Here is a 19,997-nt window from a genome sequence, read left to right as displayed (position 1 = left end):
CCAACTCTGTCTTATGTGAATCATCACATTCTATCTCCACAAACACCCTGAAAGCTAATTGATATTATTATTTTTTTATTTTTTTTTGTCAGTCATGGGGCTTGAACTCTGGGCCTGGGCGCTGTCCCTGTGCTCTTCAGCTCAAGGCTAGCGCTCTACCACTTGAGCCACAGCACCACTTCTGGTTTTCTAGTGGTTTATTGGAGATAAGATTCTCATGAGTTTTCCTGCACAGGCTGACTTTGAACCATGATTCTCAGATCTCAGCCTCCTGAGTAGCTAGGATTACAGGTGTGAGCCACCAGCACCTGGCTTAACTGATACTATTGTTCTCAACTTATAACAGGGGCTTGCAGTCATCAAATAACTTGCCCAAGGTCATGGGGGTGAAGTCAGAGACTCCGTGTCATTCCCATGTCCTTCTAGCCACAGAGGCTAAGCCCTTCACCCTGGGGTGCACCATAGAGGCAGCCAAGATGCACCTGTCTTCCATGTGGTAAGGATCACATGAGGTCTTTGGAACTAAGAAAAGAGCAGCAAATAATTCCATTTTTAAAACACCTCACCCACCAGGCACTGGTGGCTTCACGTCTATAATCCTAGCTACTCAGAAGGCTAAGATCTGAGGATCATGGTTCGAAGCCTGCCCTGGCCATCTGTGAGACTCTTATGTCTAATTAGTCACACACAAAAATCTGGAAGTGAAGCTGTGACTCAAGTGGTAGAACACTAACCTTGAGCAAAAAATGCTCAGAGACAGTGCCCAGTCCTTGAGTTCAAGCTCAGGACAGGAAAGGAAGGAAGGAAGGAAGGAAGGAAGGAAGGAAGGAAGGAAGGAAGGAAGGAAGGAAGGAAGGAAGGGAGGAAGGAAGGAAGGAAGGAAGGAATGGAGGGAAGGAGGGAGGGAGGGAGGGAGGGAGGGAGGAAAGAAGGAAGGAAAAGAAAAAAAAATACCTCACCCAAGAGATCTCATCTTCACATGAATCCCTCTGAGCCCACAAAACACTGTTTACCTGTCTGCAAAGGAATAGATAACTGCTACCCACTAGGGTTCGATCTCTTACATTTCCAGCAGCACCAGAACTAATACTTCCATTAGAACCACAACCTTCCTCAGTTTCTCATCTCTAATTCAGATGAAAAACGCGGTTGTCCCTTTGAAGCTAAAGTATAAAGTGTGCTTCTCATTCTGTTACCTTTCTTCCCAGTCCTTGGGACAGGCCAATGGGAAATATTTGTTGAGTCCAAATCCCAAATGAATCCAGATTCACCATTTTTTTTTACTTTAATTGGTGGAGACCGATTTGTTTTGTTCCAGGGCGCATCAGAGCTCGCAGTGTGAACATTGTGCCCCAAGATTCAGCCTGTTTCATAGCCCTTCATTAGAATGCAAAGGAGAACCCCGGCTCTGTCAACTGGGCCAGAGGAACAAAGGCAACATGGAAATTGGAGCAGGCCATGAATCCCTCACTCTCCACTTTTTCAAAACAAGATTCTGACCATTTACTAGAGGACTTATTTTGTCGTTGTATTCTATACAAAGAAACAGGAAACTTCAGAGGAAAGAAGGGCCTTGTTTCTTACATGGTGGCCCAGGGAGTCTGGAGGTCGAGGAGGGTGTTGGCAAGAGGCTAGCTTGGCCTGGAGACAGAGGAGGGACCACTCCCCTTGCTAGCTTCTGAGGTCACTTACGAGCAGGAGGAAGGTAGTCTCCTTGGGAAATAATTTCAGGAAGGTGAGGCTGGGGGCATCCGCTCTTGAAAACTGGCTTGCGAAGAGGCTCTTATACCCTCTTGGCCACTAAGACTAAGCTAAACTTTTCTCATTGTTTCTCATTCTTTACCTCCTCTCCAAGGCTGTGCATGAACTCTGTCCTCAGAGAGATGGATTTCTTTCCAAAAGAAATCCATTTCCAGTTTGACCAAAAATAAGACCGGCCTTACTTTCGAATGGTAGGTCCCAATTCTTATTTCAGTGACTGCTGTTCATAAGAAATAGTTCATTTCATAACATGGTGACATTCAATAATGACTTTTTCGTCACTGGCTTGCACAAGTTTACTTATTTATTTTATTTTATTTGTGTGCCTGTGCTGGGGCTTGAACTCAGGGCCTTATACTTAAATTGCCCAAGACTGGTGCCCTACCACTTGAGCCACACTTCCAATTCCATCGCTCACAAAAGTTTGAACCCATCTATCATCAAAGGAACAGTTCAACATCTAGGAATTCATCCTACAAAAAACTTCCTTGCATGCAAATGGAAAATACACAAGGATTTTCATTGCAGCTGTGCTTCACAATTACAAAGAAGGAAGGAAGGAAGGAAGAAGGGAGAGAGGGAGGGAGGGAAAGAAGAAAGAAAGAAAGAAAGAAAGAAAGAAAAAAAGAAAGAAAGAAAGAAAGAAAGAAAGAAAGAAAGAAAGAAAGAAAGAAAGAAAGAAAGAAAGAAAGAAAGAAAGAAAGAAAAAGTATCAAGTGCATCTTAAAGAATTAATGATTGGAGCTAGGAAGTTGGCTCAGTGGTAGAGCGCTTGTCTTGCATGCTTGAGGCCCTGGGTTCGATTCCTCAGCACCACATAAGCAAAAAGGAAAAAGCCGGAAGTGGCACTGTGACTCAAGTGGTAGAGCGTTAGCCTTGAGCTGAAGAGCTGAGGGACAGCGCTCAGGCCCAGAGTTCAGGCCCCACAACCGGACCCAAAAAAAAAAAAAAAAAGAATCAATGATTGTACATTCATCCATAGACTGGAATGCACAGAAATTCTTTTTATTTTTTTTAAATGAAGCAAACCAACAAGGACTCATCTATGTCATGGGAAAAGACAATAACTTGAGCATCTGTATGCATATTTGAATCCACTTTTGTTTGAAACAGAATTTCTGGATCTCACCACAACTGACAGTTGAACAATATAACTGTTGTGATGTCAACCTAGGCAATGTTCAGAAGCATCCTCAATCTCTGACCCCCTAGATGCCCAGCCTCACCTCTACAATCATAACCAGCCTATATTCAGACATTGCCAGATGTCACCCTTCGTTGAGAATCACTGGTCTAAAAGACTAACATGTAGCCACTACTTTAGGTCTGAACACCATAGTCTGAAAGGATATACCCCAAGTTTTCTAACAATAGTTCCACTGGGAACCAGGAGAAAAGTGGTATAAGGGATATTCTCTAAGTTGCTTGATTTTAATTTACAAGTGTATATTTCTTCTGCAATTAAGTAGGAAACCTATCCTTCTTCCACTCCCATTCTCACACATGTGTGTTTATAAAAGAAGTATAGAAGAGCTTATATCCAAGACTCTCTTAGCCTAGAGAGCCTTATCTGGGAAGGAAAGACCTTTGGGAGAACTCTGTGATAATCAGAGCTCATCAACTACCTGGAACTATATCCAAGACAACCTGAACTACATGGACAACATGTGGATCTGACTCCTTCTTCCCGCTCCCCCCAGTTTTAAAATCAGTAGGGACCAGACTCTTGTATTCTCTGCTTCAAGTCATTCATTTGAAAAAAGGAGTATCATAGCTAGCACGGGTGACTCATGCCTGTAATCCTAGCTACTCAGGAGGTTGAGATCTGAGGATGGAAGTTTGAAGCCAGCCCAGGCAGGATTAACCACCAAAAAGCAGAAGTAGAAACGTGGCTCAAGTGGTAGATCACCAACCTTGAGTGAGATAGCTAAGAAAGAACATACTGGCCCTGAGTTTAAATTCTAGCACAGACGGGGGCGGTGGGGGGGGGGGGCGGTGGGGAGGATGGGATGGGAAGGGGAAACAAAGGAGGAGGCTACAATGCTTGATAAGAAATGTACTCATTATCTTGCTCATGTAATTGTAACCCCTCTGTACAGTATTTTCACAATAAAAAAAAGAAAAGAAAAGAAATTCTAGCAAACATTAGAACAGATCATCCATCAGATTTAGTGTTACAAAAATGGAAGGCAGAACTCTCATTAATATTGGATTCCATGCTTTTAACTATTTTTAAAGTGCCTATTCTAATTTAGGTATTTCTGGGTGATCTCGGAATGCTTGCTTGGGTTTCTTCACAATTAAAAAAAAATTCTCTCCAGGGAAATTGTTCCAGTCCATTGATATCCTCATGAGGAAAGTAGCTAATCTAGTTTCCCTCTTTTTTCTTCTTCTTCTTGACAGATTGCTTGTGGGGGGGGGGGGGGGGAAGGGGACCAGCTAAGAGTTGTTCAGAAATTACAAGGTAAACTGCCACAGCTAGTTTTTGTGATGCATCCCCCACTGAGTTAGATCTCCTGCCAGTTTTCCTAGTGGGGAAAAGAAACCTGAATCTCATAGACAATAATAAGCATTCAGCCACCCTCCCCCTACCCAATGCTAGCAAATGACACATCAGTTATCCAATAATGTGGGGGGGTTATATTTTGAAAACTGGCAAAGAAAAATTATTTTGCCCATTTATGCTTGAAGGTCCTATGCTGTTGTTGCTATTTTTTGTTTGCTTGTTGATTTTTTTGCAGTACTAGGGACTAAAAATTCTACCATGGAACTACATACATCCCAAGTTTATGTTTGTGTTTTAAAGTGATTGGAGATAGTTTGTGAACCAAGCTATGGATCAATGCAAAATGCCTTTTCTTGTCTGTGCTGGTTCTAGGGCTTGAACTTAGAACCCTGCACTCTTGCTTTGCTTTTTTGCTCAAGGCTGGCACTCTACCACTTGAGCCTGACCACCACCACCCCCCCACACCCCCCTACCCCACCCCACCCCACCCCCGCCACTTCCAGCTTTTTTCTGGTTAAAGCCTCTTGGATTTATCTTCCCAGTGTGGCTTTGAACCACAGTTCTCAGATCTCAGCCTCTTGAGTAGCTAGGATTACAAGCATGAGCCATCAACGTCTAGCTAAAATGCCTTATTTCGCATTTTTTCTCATTTTTCTTAGTAGGATATTTTTGCTGAAAAGCTTACTTTTACTCACAAACTACCTGTACATATTGTAGTTCTGAATAATTCTGAACAATTTATTTTTCTCTCCTAATCTGAAAGTTTCTGAAAGGCATATGGGCTTGGGTAGTGATGTTTTAATTCTTTCCAATTTTATTTTTGTTGATCAAAGCCTTAATATTATGCAGTTAGCTCATCAAGAACTAAGCCTTCCCTTGTGTTGTTTGCTGTCCAAATCTAAAGGGGCAAGCTCTGCATTTGCTCTTGTCTAGAATCACCAATTTACAAATTCTTGAAACAAAGAGGAAGCCACATTTGTGCAGTCTGCCTTATACTCCAAACAGCAGGCTCAAATGAGGAAGGGACCATAAAGCATCATCTTTCTGTGTCTCTCAGTCACACATGAGGAATCTGTGTCAAGCCAGAGAGATCTTTCCTCTCTGTTTCTGTGCCTGCTACAAGAGTCTGCATCTGTTATTCTGTCTGGAACTGCTGATGGAAATGCATCACCCACCTGCACAGAAAGCTGAGGTTCCTGGATTCATGACACCTTCCTCCCCCAGGGCAGCCTTGGCTGATGATTAAAGTTCCCTAGGAATAGAACTGACTGTCCAGCCCTTATGCCTAATTGACATGAAAGCTCTCATGACTTCTGAATAATGGAACTGGGATATTTTTTTGCCTCTTGGTATGACACCTTTACCTAGCATCTTTCCCTTCCTAGGGCAGTTATCCTTACTCCCAAAGTCCTTTCTCCAGGAAGCATGTCTTAGACCATGACCTTTGAACACATCCCCATCTCAGGCTCTGCTTTGGGGAACCCTGCCTGATACATTATCTCTCCCCAAAACCCTTCCCCCAAATGTTGATTCTTCTTGTTCTTTTCACATCTCATTCCAGGTGGACAGTGGTAATCAGGGACTATTTTCAGTCTCAAAGTAGGACACCTGTCATGCATGGGAGGGGGTTGTGGTCATTAGACAGCCTGAAGAAATTATTTCTGGCCATGGTGTTGAAGTTCCTCTTTGCTAGCAGCACAGTCCTCTGCAATGCACAGCTGAGCTGGACAATTGTAGGGTCACCATACGCGGTGGTTAGCACGTCCACTGATAAAGGATGTACTCTGTCAGATGCATGTCTCAACTCAACAGGTTCCAGCTTCTCTCTTCTCTGGCAAAGGCATGAATCTAACATCAAGAGGATTATGTGCTGCCTTTTCAAGAACACAAGTTAGAAACTCCTGTGAGTTTTGAAATGAGTCATTTGTTTGAGTTATTTCTTGGTTTCTGCTTTTTGGATGACCCCAGGTTACTGAAGACTATAATTGATCTGCTTCTTTTTTTCTTTTCTTTCTTTTTTTTCTTTGTACTGGAGATTGAAATCAGGGCCTGAGGCAAACAGTCTGTCATTTGAGCCATGCTCCTCCAGTCCTTTTGCTTTTAGCTTGGTGAGTTGTTTCCCCCTCCCATGTTTTTTCATATTTTTGTTCTAGCTGGTCTTGAACCATGATCCTCCTACATCTTCTTGCCAAGAAACTAGGATTACAAGTGTAATCCAATTGCTGCACCCAACTGCTGCTCTGCGTTTAACTATGTCAAGAACTAGAGAACTGGGTGACTCCATGCGCCTATCAAGAAATGGGTTAGCTAAATGTAATGACACATGCTAGCAATCCCAGCCCTCAGGAGGCTAAGGGAGTAAGATTCTGAGTTCAAGGCTAGCCTTTGCTACATAGTGAGAGCCTGTGTCAAAACAATGACAGAAAAAGATATGACCCAGATGCTGAGTGTCTTTTGATCTGTAGTAAAGCATGAGAAAAAAAGGAGATAAGGCTCCGCTAAGAGGCTGGAGGAAAGATTTGAATAGTTACAGAACCAGGACTGCTGTAAAGACAGAGAGCTGTAGCACTGCACAGCTTAGAGAACGTTCTTTTACAACTCCTCTCCTGTCCCACCTCCACATCCCACTTTGTTCCAGGTGTGCTTAGGAAGTACTGAAGAAGTCTGGAGCTTGTTTCACCCATGCAAAGTAAGTTTCTTCAGAAAAAGACAAAACAAGATATCCTCATTTCCTGCCTTGTCAATACACTGAAGTCCTTCAATCAAGGTTGGTGGGTGGGTTTGCTTGTCACCCACCTGATTTCATCTCATATTTGCAGGATGGTCATGCCATTTGTCATCTAGTTCAGGATGCTCTGAGCATGAAAGAAGATGCCCTGAATAATTATGTCCAGAGAAAATGCATAACCCAACCTGTCATTGGGAAAGTGAAACTTACGGTCACCCTGCACATTTACCATGCTCAATACAGGGCTTCTGACGGTATAGTCACTAGCTAGAGTCCAAGAATGGTACCACAAGGGCAACTCTAGCATCCAGATCTTAGAATGGATAGGGATTTTATGATGGAGGCTTTCTACTATTGACTTTCTCCTAGTATTCTTGAACCCTAGATATTCTTTGACTGCATCTTTTTGAGAGTCATTTCTCATGGGAGGGCTGGAAATGGGAATGGCAAACACAGGTAGTTGAAGACAAGCTCACTCAGCCCTTCTAAAAGCATTCAAGGTGTACCAAGATACCAAGAACCAGCAGCCTGCAAGCTGCCCCAGGACACCGCCCTTCCCCCCTCTGCCCCAAGGGGCATACTCACCGCTCTCACAGTGTTGTCCAGTGTAGCCAGCTAGACAGGCACACTTATAAGACCCGGCAGCATCAAGGAGGCACGTGCCATCATGGAAACAGGGGGAGGAGGAGCATGCTGGAAGAGAAGATACCCCTCAGCATCACTAGCATGCTCCAAGCCAGGAGTCCCAACCAAAGTCTGTACTTCACTTCTTCCCTCCTTTTACTGAATTTGTGGTAGCTATTACTGGAGAATCTGAGAACTACATTCCTTAAATATCCAATGTTACTGATACTAATTGAGTATTTCTGAAGCTCCCAAAAGTTATGCTGGAGGGTATCTCCAATCTGAGAAGCAAAAGGTAAATGTGATAGAGGCATTGCACTGATTAAAAACAGCATTGTGTTGTGTGTCTCCCACAGGGGCTTTGGAAGCATCCTTGAATAGCTTTAGAGCACCGTTTTGTTGCTTTCAGGAAAGCTCAGCACCCTGGTACTGAGAGACAGCCTCTAGAAGATGATCTTTGTGACATCATTAAGGGGATATTCAAGAATTTCCAAACAATGCTGGGCACTGGTGGCTCACATCTGTGATTCTAGTTTCTCAGGAGGCTGAGAACTGAGGATTGTGGTTCAAAGGTGGCCTAGGCAGGAAAAGTCTGTGAGAGTCTTATCTCCAATTAACCACCAAAAAAGCTGAACGTGAAGCTGTTGGTTCAAATGGTAGAGCATTAGCCTTGAGCAAAAAAAAAAGCCCAAGGACAATGCCCAGGCCCTGGTTCAATCCCCAGGACCAGTCTACACACACACACACACACACACACACACACACACACACACACACGAATCCCCAAATATCTTTTCTGCAAATGTTAGCCCTCGTGATGTTTCTGTGTATTTAACTAAATAAATATGGGTTAGCTGACTTAATGCCCAGACATAATGGTAATAAACCAGATTTCTTCCCTGTAGTTTTCAGGTTAATGCTCTACTATGTACTGTCAAACTGCAAGAATGCATTGAATATTTGGTCTTTTCTATTGGACCTCAGGACCTGCAGTTGACAGACAGAGCATCTTAGGGATCGTTTTTCAAGTTCACTGGGAAACACGGCTGTGTGTTACCCACCATTCCTACATTCATGGATGCCAGTACAAAAATAAATACCTTGGCTCAGTTCAACAAGCCCATATTGTTCTATGGAAGGTTCTGATGGGATTCAAAGATAAACAGGACATTCTAGTTACTGGATCAAAGCCATGCAAAACAGAAGTATGCAACATTTCTAACCCAAAGCATCATGAAATATTTGTCTTATGAAAAGAGAAGAAATGGCTTTAAAAAATACCCATCAGGTGCTGGTGGCTCATGCCTATAATCCTAGCTACTCAGGAGGCTAAGCTCTTTGGATTGAAGTTCAAAGCCAGTCCAGGCCATGGGGTACAATGTGGGATGAGGCCAGTTACACAGCTGTAAGGAAGAGCCACCGTTTAGTGTCTGGGTCCCATCCTCAGGGAGGGGACTTAGAGTGGAGGGGGTTTTGAAGGAATTCTGTTCTCTATCACTGAGATGTACATATCAGACCATCCTAAGGAGCCTTAATCATCACAGTGCCATTGAACATTAGTTTTTATAATTCAGTATTTTTTTAAACTGACCTTCCAGCTAGAGCTTATTTTATATTTGAACCTCATAATACTGAGAGCTTGGGGGATTCCTTAGGACTGAATACCTCTGAGTCAAATCTTACCTCCAAATATGACCCAAAAGGCCAATAAAGAGTTAAAAGTCAAGCAGGGAGTCACTCATTAAGTGAATGACATTGGGAATTTATATCTGGCTTGGATAGCTACGGAGTGTTACAGTCTGTGCTGGCCACTTCATTCATCTTGTTTTCCAGGGTGTCCTTAAACAACCACATCTCTCATAACTTAGGAAAACTGAAACCTAAAGAGGCTGAAGAATATTCCCGGGAGCCATACTGCTTGATCTGCCAAGGATCCAAAGCCAATATTCTCTTCCCCCCTTTTCGTTCTTTTTAAATTATAATTTTATTATCTTTATGTAGTTATACAAAGGGATTTCAATTCAACATGTCGGTGTATGAGTACAATGCACCCTTTTATTATTCTCCTCTATCTTTCCCAACCCCACTAATCCCCTTAATTTTCCTAGTTCCATTTTTACATATATACATTGAACTGTATGGCTGGCTGCATTCTCTTCGACTTCCTCTATTCATTAGCCTCCTCCCCTCCTCTTAGCCCCCCTCTCTAACACTTCATGTACCAGCTTCTCGGTGTTCATTTTGTTAGGCTGTAAGTTTGTTGTTCAAAGGACTTACACCATTGGAATCCTCTCCTGTGTACATTATATTTCAATTAATCTGTATGTACATATGCATCTGACCCTGTTGATGTCTTTGTATGTATTTATAAATTAGATCTAGCTTCCAATATGAGAGAACACATGCATTCATGCTTCACTCAACATAATTTTTTCTAGGTTCATCCATTTCTTTGCAAATGATGCACTATCATCCTTCCTGATCAAACCCAAAGCCCCTTCCTGTGTGTTGTTCTATAACCAAACTGCTTGTATACAAACCTCTGCCTCCATCTGCATAGCTATGTGACCTTGCCCATTAGCCCTAGCCTCTCTGCGTTCCAGATGTCCCTGTGTAGAAAGAGGTGATCACTTCTAGCTGTGGTTGTGGGGAAGCTTTTCTTAAAAAGTGCCTTGCCATCCGTCGCTTTTACTTGCAGATTGCTTCCGAGAACCCAGCATGCATGGTTTTAATTAGGCTGAGCTGGGACAAAGGCAGTTATATAGGAAAGAGATTTTATGAACAAGCTGCTATATTTGTCTCTGAGGCCTTTACCTGTGATCTCTTCAAAGACAGCGTGGAAACCATCAAAATTCTTGGAGCCATCAGAGTGGAAGAGTACGTGGAGTGAGGAGCCCGTGCTCCTGATGGGGGCTGGCCTCTCGTTGCCACAGAAACGCTTGATTATCGGGCTGTCCCTGTGGTCCCCATCTCGGATCTCCACATAGTCATACTGGCACATGTAGTCAAACTCCAGGCTCAACATGCTAAACCTGCCAGGGGAAGGAGAGATAGAACTAGATACTAGACCTTTGGCCATCCCAAAAGTCCATCATAGAAATGAACTGTGATTCAGAAGACAGGTAATTAAGAGACACTGAAAACTAAGGTAATTCTCGAGACAGCTAAGTGTACGGATAAATTACACCCAGACATAAGTATAAAAAAGACCAAGCAGGATTAGTTTCCAACACAATGTAGTCAAGGAAGAGAAGGTCTGATGTCTGAGAAGAGATTTAAATAGTGCAACAGAAGCAGAGGCGATCGCAGGTCATGGGTAAGAGTGGTCCAGGCATGGGGGGTGGGGGGGAAACTGTAATTGCAAAGGTCCTGAGGCAGTAATGGGCTTGTCATGGTTGAGGAACTGAAAGGAAGTTAAGGATCTTGCAAAGCTGAGGATGAAAAAGAGAGCAGTGTGAACTGAGGTCAGTTGGGTGGAACTGAAGTTAGATCCCACCGGGAGGGAACTTCCTGTCTTACTGCAAGTTAAATAGGAAGGCACTGGAGAGCCTCAGCATGAGGAATATGACTCTGGGAAGGACCATTCTAGTAGCTCTGAAGGGAGAAAACTAAAGCTAGTAAGAGGGGAAGCAAGGAAGCCAGTCAGGAGCCAGAAGAATATCTTAGAAATGATGACAGTCTGAGGGGGATTCATGGCTGTGAGGACAAAGGCAGAGGCTAGCCTTAAGATTATTTTAGCAACTGCATTATTACCCCTCAGAAAGTCTGTGGTTCTGCCCTTGGTCCTTGAGCCAGATTTTCTCCAAGAAAGCCCATTCCTGAGCCTTACTTTCAGCCTCAGACCTACGTGGGGTGGGGACAGCAGTTTCTAAGTCTGATTTTGATGAGGAGCGTTGAGCAGAGGACCTGTTCTGCTAGATCCTTCTGAGTTAGGATACTGTGTTGCCGCTCCTTAGATACCAGAGAGACATCCAAGAGTCCAGTTAGCATGTGGTGACCTTAGGGTACATGGATCCACCCAGAAAATGCTTGTGCCCATTGGTGGATCAGAAACTTCAAGCACCTCCATTCATGGAAAAGGACAATGTCCCTAGAAATCCTATGGGTTAATGGAGCCACACTATTCCTCAGAAGAGGAAAAAAGAGCAGTGTTTTCCAGGAGAGGAAAAACACACAGGAGGGAGGAACTGAGTGTTTGTGATTCACCTTGGCTCATCCGGAACCAGGACCACCGCCCTTCCCAACTCATCATGGAAGTCCTTATAACCTGACCCCAGCCCATTACCTTAGCTGGATGATAAAGCCAGGCTTGGCATGAATGGTCCATTCACAATGAGCATTTAAAGGGTAGCTCTCCAACATAATCTGACCCTTGGAGGCGCGAAGCACCTGGCCACATCCTGTGAAGAGAAGAAAGATGGGACCTGAGAAGCAGGATCAACACAAAAGACACACAAGAGAAAGTCTCCCAAGATCCTTGGAACTCATACCATGTCCCTGGGAACAGAACAAAGGAGGAAAAGGAGAAGGAAATGTATCTTTCTCAAGCACCTGGCAAGGTGCTAGGTAATTTGCATAAATGGATTCATTTCCGTCACCCAATAGCTTGGGAAGGGGTGGTATGTATCACCTCTGTTTTCCTTCTGGGTAAAAACAGGAAATCAAAGACATGACTAAATAACTTGTCTAGTCCCAGGGAGGCAGAATAGTTTCAAACCTAAGAAATCTGTCACCCAATCTCTCCAAGACCCCACAGACAGCCTCCATTTTAAAAAGCTCTGAAAACAGACTCCCCTTATAGGATTCCTCTATCCTCCCATCTACTTAGAAAATGCACTCATCTTTTCTGTGACCCATGATATATTTGTTCTGTGACCCATCATATAACAAATCCCTCTTTTTTTCTTTTTCTTTTCTTTCTTTCTTTCTTCCTTTTCATTCTTTCTTTTTTTTTTTTTTTTGGTTGGTCGTGGGGCTTGAACTCTGGGCCTGGGCGCTGTCCCTCAGCTCTTCAGCTCAAGGCTAGAGCTCTTCCACTTGAGCCACAGCACCACTTCCCATTTTCTGGTGGTTTATTGGAGATAAGAGTCTCACAGATTTTGATGCCCAGGCTGGCTTTGAACTGTGATCCTGAGATCTCAGCCTCCTGAATAGCTAGGATTACAGGCATGAGCCACTGGCACCGGGCAACAAATCCCTCTTTAACACATGACACTAGAAGGGAGAAAGAAATGCTCTCCCACTAACTACACTGGCTGGATAGTTTTCAGACTTTTTCTTTTTTTTTTTTATTGTTACAATTACATGGGCAAGATAATGAGTGCATTTCTTATCATGCTTGTTGCCTCCTCCTTTGTTTCCCCTTCCTATCCCTTCCCAACTCCCTTCCTCCCCCTGTCCCCTCTTCCCTCCCCTGCCAAAATTGTAAAGTTCGTTTTTCGACATAACAATTTGTACATCTCATTGTTGCAATGGGTCCACCTGTATCCCTATTTAAATGATTTGTTTTTGCTCTTCCCCTCCACAAATTATACCAACATCAAATACAGTGAAAGCAAGGGTTATACTGTGGGGGAGGGACATACAAAGCAACAAAGAAATCATCTTATAAATATGTTAGAAACAATTGCATGAAAGCAAAAACATTGTTCTTTGTGGTCAAATTCTTTAAAGACCTCTATTGAAAAATAATTGTGGAAAACTTGGATCACAGAGATTCTAAGCCCTCCATCCTCACTCTCCCCTCAGATTCTTTTGAGTTATATCCAAAGGAATTCCTAAGCTTTAAAAAACTCTAGAGAGGGGCTGGGAAGGTACCTTGCATGCATGAGGCCCTGGGTTCGATTCCTCAGCTCCACATAATCAGAAAAGAAAAAAAAACAGAAGTGGCACTGGGGCTCAAGCGGTAGAGTGCTAGCCTTGAGCTGAAGAGTTGAGGGACAGCACCCAAGCCCAGATTTCAGGCCCCATGACCGACAAAAAGAAAAGAAAAAACATACTAGCGAAAGCTGGTGACTTAGATTGTATTTTCTAGAGTCAAGAGACGCTCTATGGGCACTCTATATTTACCTAGGTGAGAATGTGAGGAAAATATCTCAATTATAGAGAAAAAGCTATTAGGATCATGTAAATAAATAGCATTCACCTCCTGGGTAGGCACATAGTACCTACTGCCTGTTTTTGTTGAAAAATTTTGTTGGGCTGGGGGTGGTAGCACATCAACCAAGGGTACAGAAGATCATGGCCAGCTTGGATAATAGAGTAAAATTATGTCTTAAAAAAAAGTTTTGCCGGGCTGGGAAGGTGGCTCAGTGGTAGAGTACTTGCCTTGCATGCATGAGGCCCTGGGTTTGATTCCTCAGCACCACATAAGCAAAAAGAAAAAAGCAGGAAGTGGCACTGTGGCTCAAGTGGTAGAGCACTAGCCTTGAGCTGAAGAGCTGAGGGACAGCGCCCAGGCCCAGAGTTTAGGCCCCACAACTGGACCCAAAAAAGAAAATTTAAAAAAAAAAAGTTTTGCCAGTCAGTGGTGGCTAATGCCTGCAATCCTAGCCACTCAGGAGGCTGAGATCTGAGGATAGCTGTTTAAAGCCAGTCTGGGTAGAAATGTCCCCATGAGACTCATCTCCAATTAACCCCTCAAAAACTGGAAGTGGCACTGTGGCTCAAAGTAGTAGAGTGCTAGGCCTTGAGTAAAAGAGCTCAAGGACAAATGAGGGCCAGCCTGTGTTTCTTTGGGTCTGGCTTGCTCTGCTTAATATAACTTTTTCCAAGCTTTCTATTTCCTTATAAATGGGGCAATGACATCTTTTCTAATGGAAGCATAGAATTCCATTGTGTATACACACTACATTTTTTGATCTTCATCTACTGAAGAGCATCTGAGTTGGTTCCATATCTTAGCTCTGGAAAATAATGCTGTAATGAACATGGTTGTGCTGGTAGGCTTAGTGTGGTCTTGATGCAGTCAATTAGATAAATGCTCAGAAGTGGGATAACTGGGTCATAGAGGACCTCTATGCTTAGTCTTTTGAGGAGCCTCCATACTGTTTTTCAGAGTGGTTGAACATTCCACCAACAGTGTAGTAGCATTCCTTTTTGGCCACATTCCCACCAACATCTGTTATTTTTAGTTTTCTTGATAATGGCCATTGTAACCAGGGTGAGGTGGAATCTCAATGTTGTCAGTAATAACCAGAATATGTCTATGATATCCTTAGCAGAGGATCACAATAGCTCAATATCTAGGTGTATATGATCTTATAAAATTAACTCCAAGAAAATTTTTTTTAAAAGTTTTGCCAGTCACTGGTGGCTCATGCCTATAATCCTAGCTACTCAGGAGGCTGAGATATGGGGATCACAGTTCAAAGCTAGCCCGGGCAGAAAAAGTCCATGAGACTCTTATCTCCAGTAAACCACTCAGAAAACCAGAAGTGGTGCTATGGCTCAAGTGGTAGGGTGCTATCCTTGAGATGAAGAACTGAGGGACAGCACGCAGGCCCAGAGTTCAAGCCCCATGACCGACAAAAAAAAAAATTAACTCCAAGAAATGGAAAAGAGGTTTTTTATAATGTGCTGTTTGCATTATTTTTTTCTCTTTCTATTTTTCCCATTTGGCATATGCCCTGTTGTCACTGTTTTTTTTATTTCTGTACCCTTGTCTTGTATATAAGTTTATCTGATTTGCAGAAGATAGGGGGAATCACAGAAGTGGCTGGACAAAGGATGAACCAATGCAACAGTGATACTCACTAGACACTATGTTGGAAATGAACTGTACAACTTCAGGGGGAGGGGAGTTGGGGGGAAGTGGGAGAAAATGAGAAAGGGGGTAACACTGTTCAAAAAGAATTATACTCCTTACCTTTATGTAACTGTAACCCTTCTGTATGTCACCTTTACAATAAGAAAAAGAACAAAAAAAGAAGAGCTCAGGGATAGCACCCAGGCCCTGAGTTCAAGTCCCACGACCAACAAAAAAAATTATTTCTGGTCCAGAACCATAACCATTCCCATTCATTTAATCTCGGTTGTTACTTTTGCTCCATATCAGCAGAGTCTCTTGTGATGAATCTCTAATGTCTTTTGTGACAAGAGACACTAGGGCCTTTGGAAATAAAAAGATTTTCTCTCTACATACTTAAAGAAAAAATGTTTATCCTCTCAGCATTCTGCACAGAAATCAAGACCGACATCATAAATCTAGATATGCAGTTATATTCCAGAAGCCCTCTGAAAAGCATAAAATTCTCTCAGAGCTAAAAAGAAAAATATTAATATCTATACACACTGCCCTCATGACAAGATGATGGTGGAAATATAGTCAGGAAAAGAGCTGACAAGCTGTGTGGCCCAAGGCTGAGAACTTTTTGTGCAAAACTACTGTTAGGTTGTGCAGAACAACCCTTTAGTGTGAGCTGAATTACTGCTATGCTGCTCCACACTCCAATAACTTCACTGTTTCTCTCTCTCTCTCTCTTTCTCTCTCTTTCTCTGTGTGTCTCTCTCTCTTTCTCCTCTCTCTCTTTTTCTGTTCTCTCTCTGCAGCTCTTACCCAACATCCCTCCTTGTAAATCTACCATGCCCCTGGTCTCCTATGTCTACCCTCGAAACCTAGCATTCTTTTTTTCCACATAGTGGTTAACCCTGTGTTTATTTATTCACCTTAACTAAATAAATGTCACAGTATTTCTTGATTCAAACTCCAGAGGCTGTCTCAGGTATGAGCATCTTCCCCATACATCCCAGCCCTGCCCCCTGGCTAGCCAGACCCTCAGCCCAGTCTTGATCCCAGCCACCTGCTTTGCTCTTTCTGATCCATCCATGCCAGATGTCATTCTGGGCCCCACACTAGGCTTGAAATTTGTCTTACCCTTAACTTCAAAAGCTCATCTTCTTTCTTATCTCCATCCTTTAGGGATTCAGCTGTCATCATGAACATTTTTCTTACCCCTTTTTGGTAGAGCTGAGAATTTTCTAGCTTAAATACCTAGAGTGTTGCCTGGCATCTAATAGGTCCTCAATAAGTATTTGGTGAGTGGGTGAATGAATGATGGTAATATGATAAACCAGGCACTTTATCTTAAAGGCTTACAGAGTTTATTTCGTTCAATCCTCATGCGAAGTCTAGAGATATGTCATTTGTGTCCCTACTTTCCAGATGCAGAACACTGAGGAAGGAGGTGACTTCCCCAAGCTCAGCTGCCTGGGTCAAAGGTTACAAAATCACTGTCCTCACTGCAAGATCTAGGTTAAAAACTTCACAGAGCCAGGCACCACCGGTGGCTCATGCCTGTCATCCTAGCTACTAAGGAGGCTAAGATCTGAGGATCACGGTTCAAAGCCAGCCTGGGCAGGAAAGTCTGTGAGACTCTTATCTCCAATTAACCACCAGAAAACCAGAAGTGGCATTGTGGCTCAAGTGGTAGAGCGCTTACCTTGAGCTGAAGAGCTCAGAAACAGCACCCAGGCCCAGAGTTCAAGCCCCATGACTGACAAAAAAAACTAAACAAAATAATAAGAATAAGAATAATAAACAAAAAAAAACTCAGAGTCTCTTGAAATCTGGCTTTATCCTCACAGGCAGTCTTGGACAAGTTACTTCCCCTCCCAGAACCTCAGTTAACCTGACTGCGTGATAAAGGAGGTGACATTGACTTCCACACAATTTGTGAGGCTTCAGACACAAGGTACCTGGAAAATACACAACAGAAAACTCAGTAAATGACTGCTGCCCTGGGGTGGTAGCAGAGTGAATGCCAGATCTGTTGAATCCCAGTGGCTGGCTCTTGGGCACTATATTAAACACTCCTAGTGGCTCCTTGTTCCAGCCCTTCCTCCTCCATGATGAAGCTACAGAATTTGTCTTCTCCTTTCTGCGAGCGATATATAAAATCTTCCCCCACACCTCCCTCCCCTGGGAACACATATTCCTTCTTCCTGCACACCTCACACTTCATCGCCCACATCTGTGCATCTGCTACAGAGCTACGGAAGTGCTACTGTTGGGTGTGAGATTAAAAAAATAATAATAAAAAGAAGAAGAAGGCTTCCTGTGTAACCCCAGAGACTGGCAGAGACCAGCAGCCTCCCAGCCTCCAGCATCCCCCACAAGCCTCCTGCTGGCAACCCTAAGTTAGAACCAGCAGTCAGTGCTGCGAGCCTGCTTTGGGTTCTTTTCCTCCATATAGAAGTTGGAATCAGAATGCCAGGGTCGTGGGCTCTTCCTCCGATCTAAGAGGACCTGGTGTCCTTCCTGTCCTGGTCTCCTGAGAGTCCCACTCCAGCACTGGCCAAACAAGGTGAAGTCGCGGGCCACTGTCTCAGGCAGGCCACAGGCTATTCTAAGGAAGGTGCCCGGATTCCAAAACCATGCAATGTCTCCACTCTCAGTGCTACTTTTTCTCACTTCTAAAGGGAAGGGCAGCACAGCCCCAACATAGGGTACAACCTCTAACCAACCAGAGACAAAGAGGCCCCTTCTTGGAAACAAGCTTGGAGCAAAAGATAGTAGGCAAAAAGGAGAAGAGGAGGAGGGAGCTCCATTTCTTCCTATCAAGGGATCCCTTTAGCTCTCCTTTGAGAGTTGATAGGTCTGGATGCAGAGTCAGGCAAACGACACCTGGCTGTCCAGGCCAGAACAGTGAACACAGCCAGTATCATGGCTAGGAAGTGCCACTGGCTAACCAAGCAGGTCCTGAGCTGAAAGACCAGAGCAGGCAGAGGGCCCAGACGACATGCTTGGATTCTCTCTAACCATGTGGCTGTAAAGGAAGGGGCATGTGTGTGTGCATGTGTGTGTGTGTGTGTGTGTGTGTGTGTGCATGTGTGTGTGCATGTGTGTGTGTGTGTGAGAGAGAGAGAGAGACAGATAGACAGAGAGAGACAGAGAGAGAGAAGTGAGTGGGCCATCCCCTGGACTCTCAAATCCTCATCTCATCCTTACCCTTGTCATTCCTATAGGCCAAGCCAGGTGGGCTATCTGGATAGACTTCTGCAGAGCTCAAGGAACTTCCCACCAATTTCTAAACCAAAAAGAGTGTGGGGTAGTTCCCAGCAAAAATGAACACCACCACCGCCCTCCATGAACATGCCCACAAAAGTCTTGTCATCTCCGGCATTGGGGGTAGGGAAGGTGGCAGAAGAGAGACACGTGCACTTCTGAAAAGTGCCTTGGCTTCATGTTTTTTTGTTGTTGTTTTTTTTTGGGGGGGGTCCAGTCATGGGGCCTGAACTCTGGGCCCTCAGCTCCTCAGCTCAAGGCTAGTGCTCTACCACTTGAGCCACAGCGCCACTTCCAGCTTTTTTCTTTTTTGCTTATGTGGTGCTGAGGAATCGAACCCAGGGCCTCATGCATGCAAGGCAAGCACTCTACCACTGAGCCACCTTCCCAGCCCGTGTTTGTTTTTTTTTAATCTTTCGGGTTAGGGGTGTGATTTTTTAAAGCCTCATTCAGACACAGGGAGAGGCATTGTTTTTCCTTTCTCCTTCAGAAATAACTCAGGAGGCAGGCTGGGACTCGTTCATGGAACCAGGCTGGGTCTGAATCTCAGTACAGCCATTCTCTACTGTGTGCCCCCCTAGATAAATTCACTATTTCTGGGCCCAGGTGTCTCATTTGGAAATGAGAGTAACAGAAGAATTTGCCATCACGGTTTGAAGGACTGAGATCTGAGATATAAACCATTTAGCATTAGGTAGGATTCCTAAAAATGTTCAGCCAATGACAATAGATATTATTTTGCTTGGGTCATGTCTGGTTGGGAGACAATGACTATTTTGGCCTAAGAACCACCGAATATAGCTCAGCTTCTACCCTGCTGCTGCCAGGCTCATGAACCTGTACTAGAAGGGAAATATAGTCAGGCCCTGGCAGCGCCCAAAGTATTAACAGAGCTTAGCATTTTTACTCAGGGTTAGAGCTTTACCACTTGAGCCACAACTCCACTTCCAGCTTTTTGCACATCAATTGGAAGTAAGAGTCTCATGGACTTTCTGATCTTGGCTGTCTTTTAACTATGATCCTCAAATCTCAGCTTCCTGAGTAACTAGGGTTACAGGCATGAGCCACTAGCATCAGCCATGTGTATTTTGCAATGCATCCAGCCTGGACAGGAAGGAAGCTTGCACCTGCTGCATGCTTTGGCTCATCCTATTCACTGTATGCTGGGTACTCAGAGTGGTGGGGTTGGGGGCGGGGCTCACAACCTCTGACCTCAGTGGAGAAGGCTAAGACACATGCTCTGGGAACCAGGCATCTGAATTCACATTTTGGCTCTACCCCTTGTAAGCTGTGTGACTGAGACTTCCCCAGCCTGCATCCTCACCTCCATGATCAGTGGCCTAGCCTATTAAATGGCTCTGCATAGGGCTGCA

The 19,997-nt window shown here is 43.9% G+C and overlaps 1 protein-coding gene across 1 annotated transcript in view; it reads right to left on the bottom strand.

Moving 5' to 3' along the window:
- Pamr1 (peptidase domain containing associated with muscle regeneration 1) overlaps window positions 1-19,997 on the bottom strand; it is an 82,723-nt gene that overhangs the window by 23,468 nt on the left and 39,258 nt on the right. Inside the window, exons 4-6 of the mRNA XM_042691523.1 lie at window positions 11,905-12,019; window positions 10,434-10,651; window positions 7,581-7,688 (exon numbers count right to left, since the gene is read on the bottom strand). Of these exons, the coding sequence (XP_042547457.1) occupies window positions 7,581-7,688; window positions 10,434-10,651; window positions 11,905-12,019 (441 nt within the window). The remainder of the gene's footprint in view (window positions 1-7,580; window positions 7,689-10,433; window positions 10,652-11,904; window positions 12,020-19,997) is intronic.

The sequence above is a fragment of the Dipodomys spectabilis genome, unplaced genomic scaffold, assembly GCF_019054845.1.
Source record: "Dipodomys spectabilis isolate Male_0828 unplaced genomic scaffold, ASM1905484v1 ptg000145l, whole genome shotgun sequence".
In the NCBI taxonomy this organism is placed as follows: Eukaryota; Metazoa; Chordata; class Mammalia; order Rodentia; family Heteromyidae; genus Dipodomys; species Dipodomys spectabilis.
The sequence above is the reverse complement of the archived record's forward strand: the minus strand, read 5'-3'. Positions and strand labels throughout refer to the sequence as shown.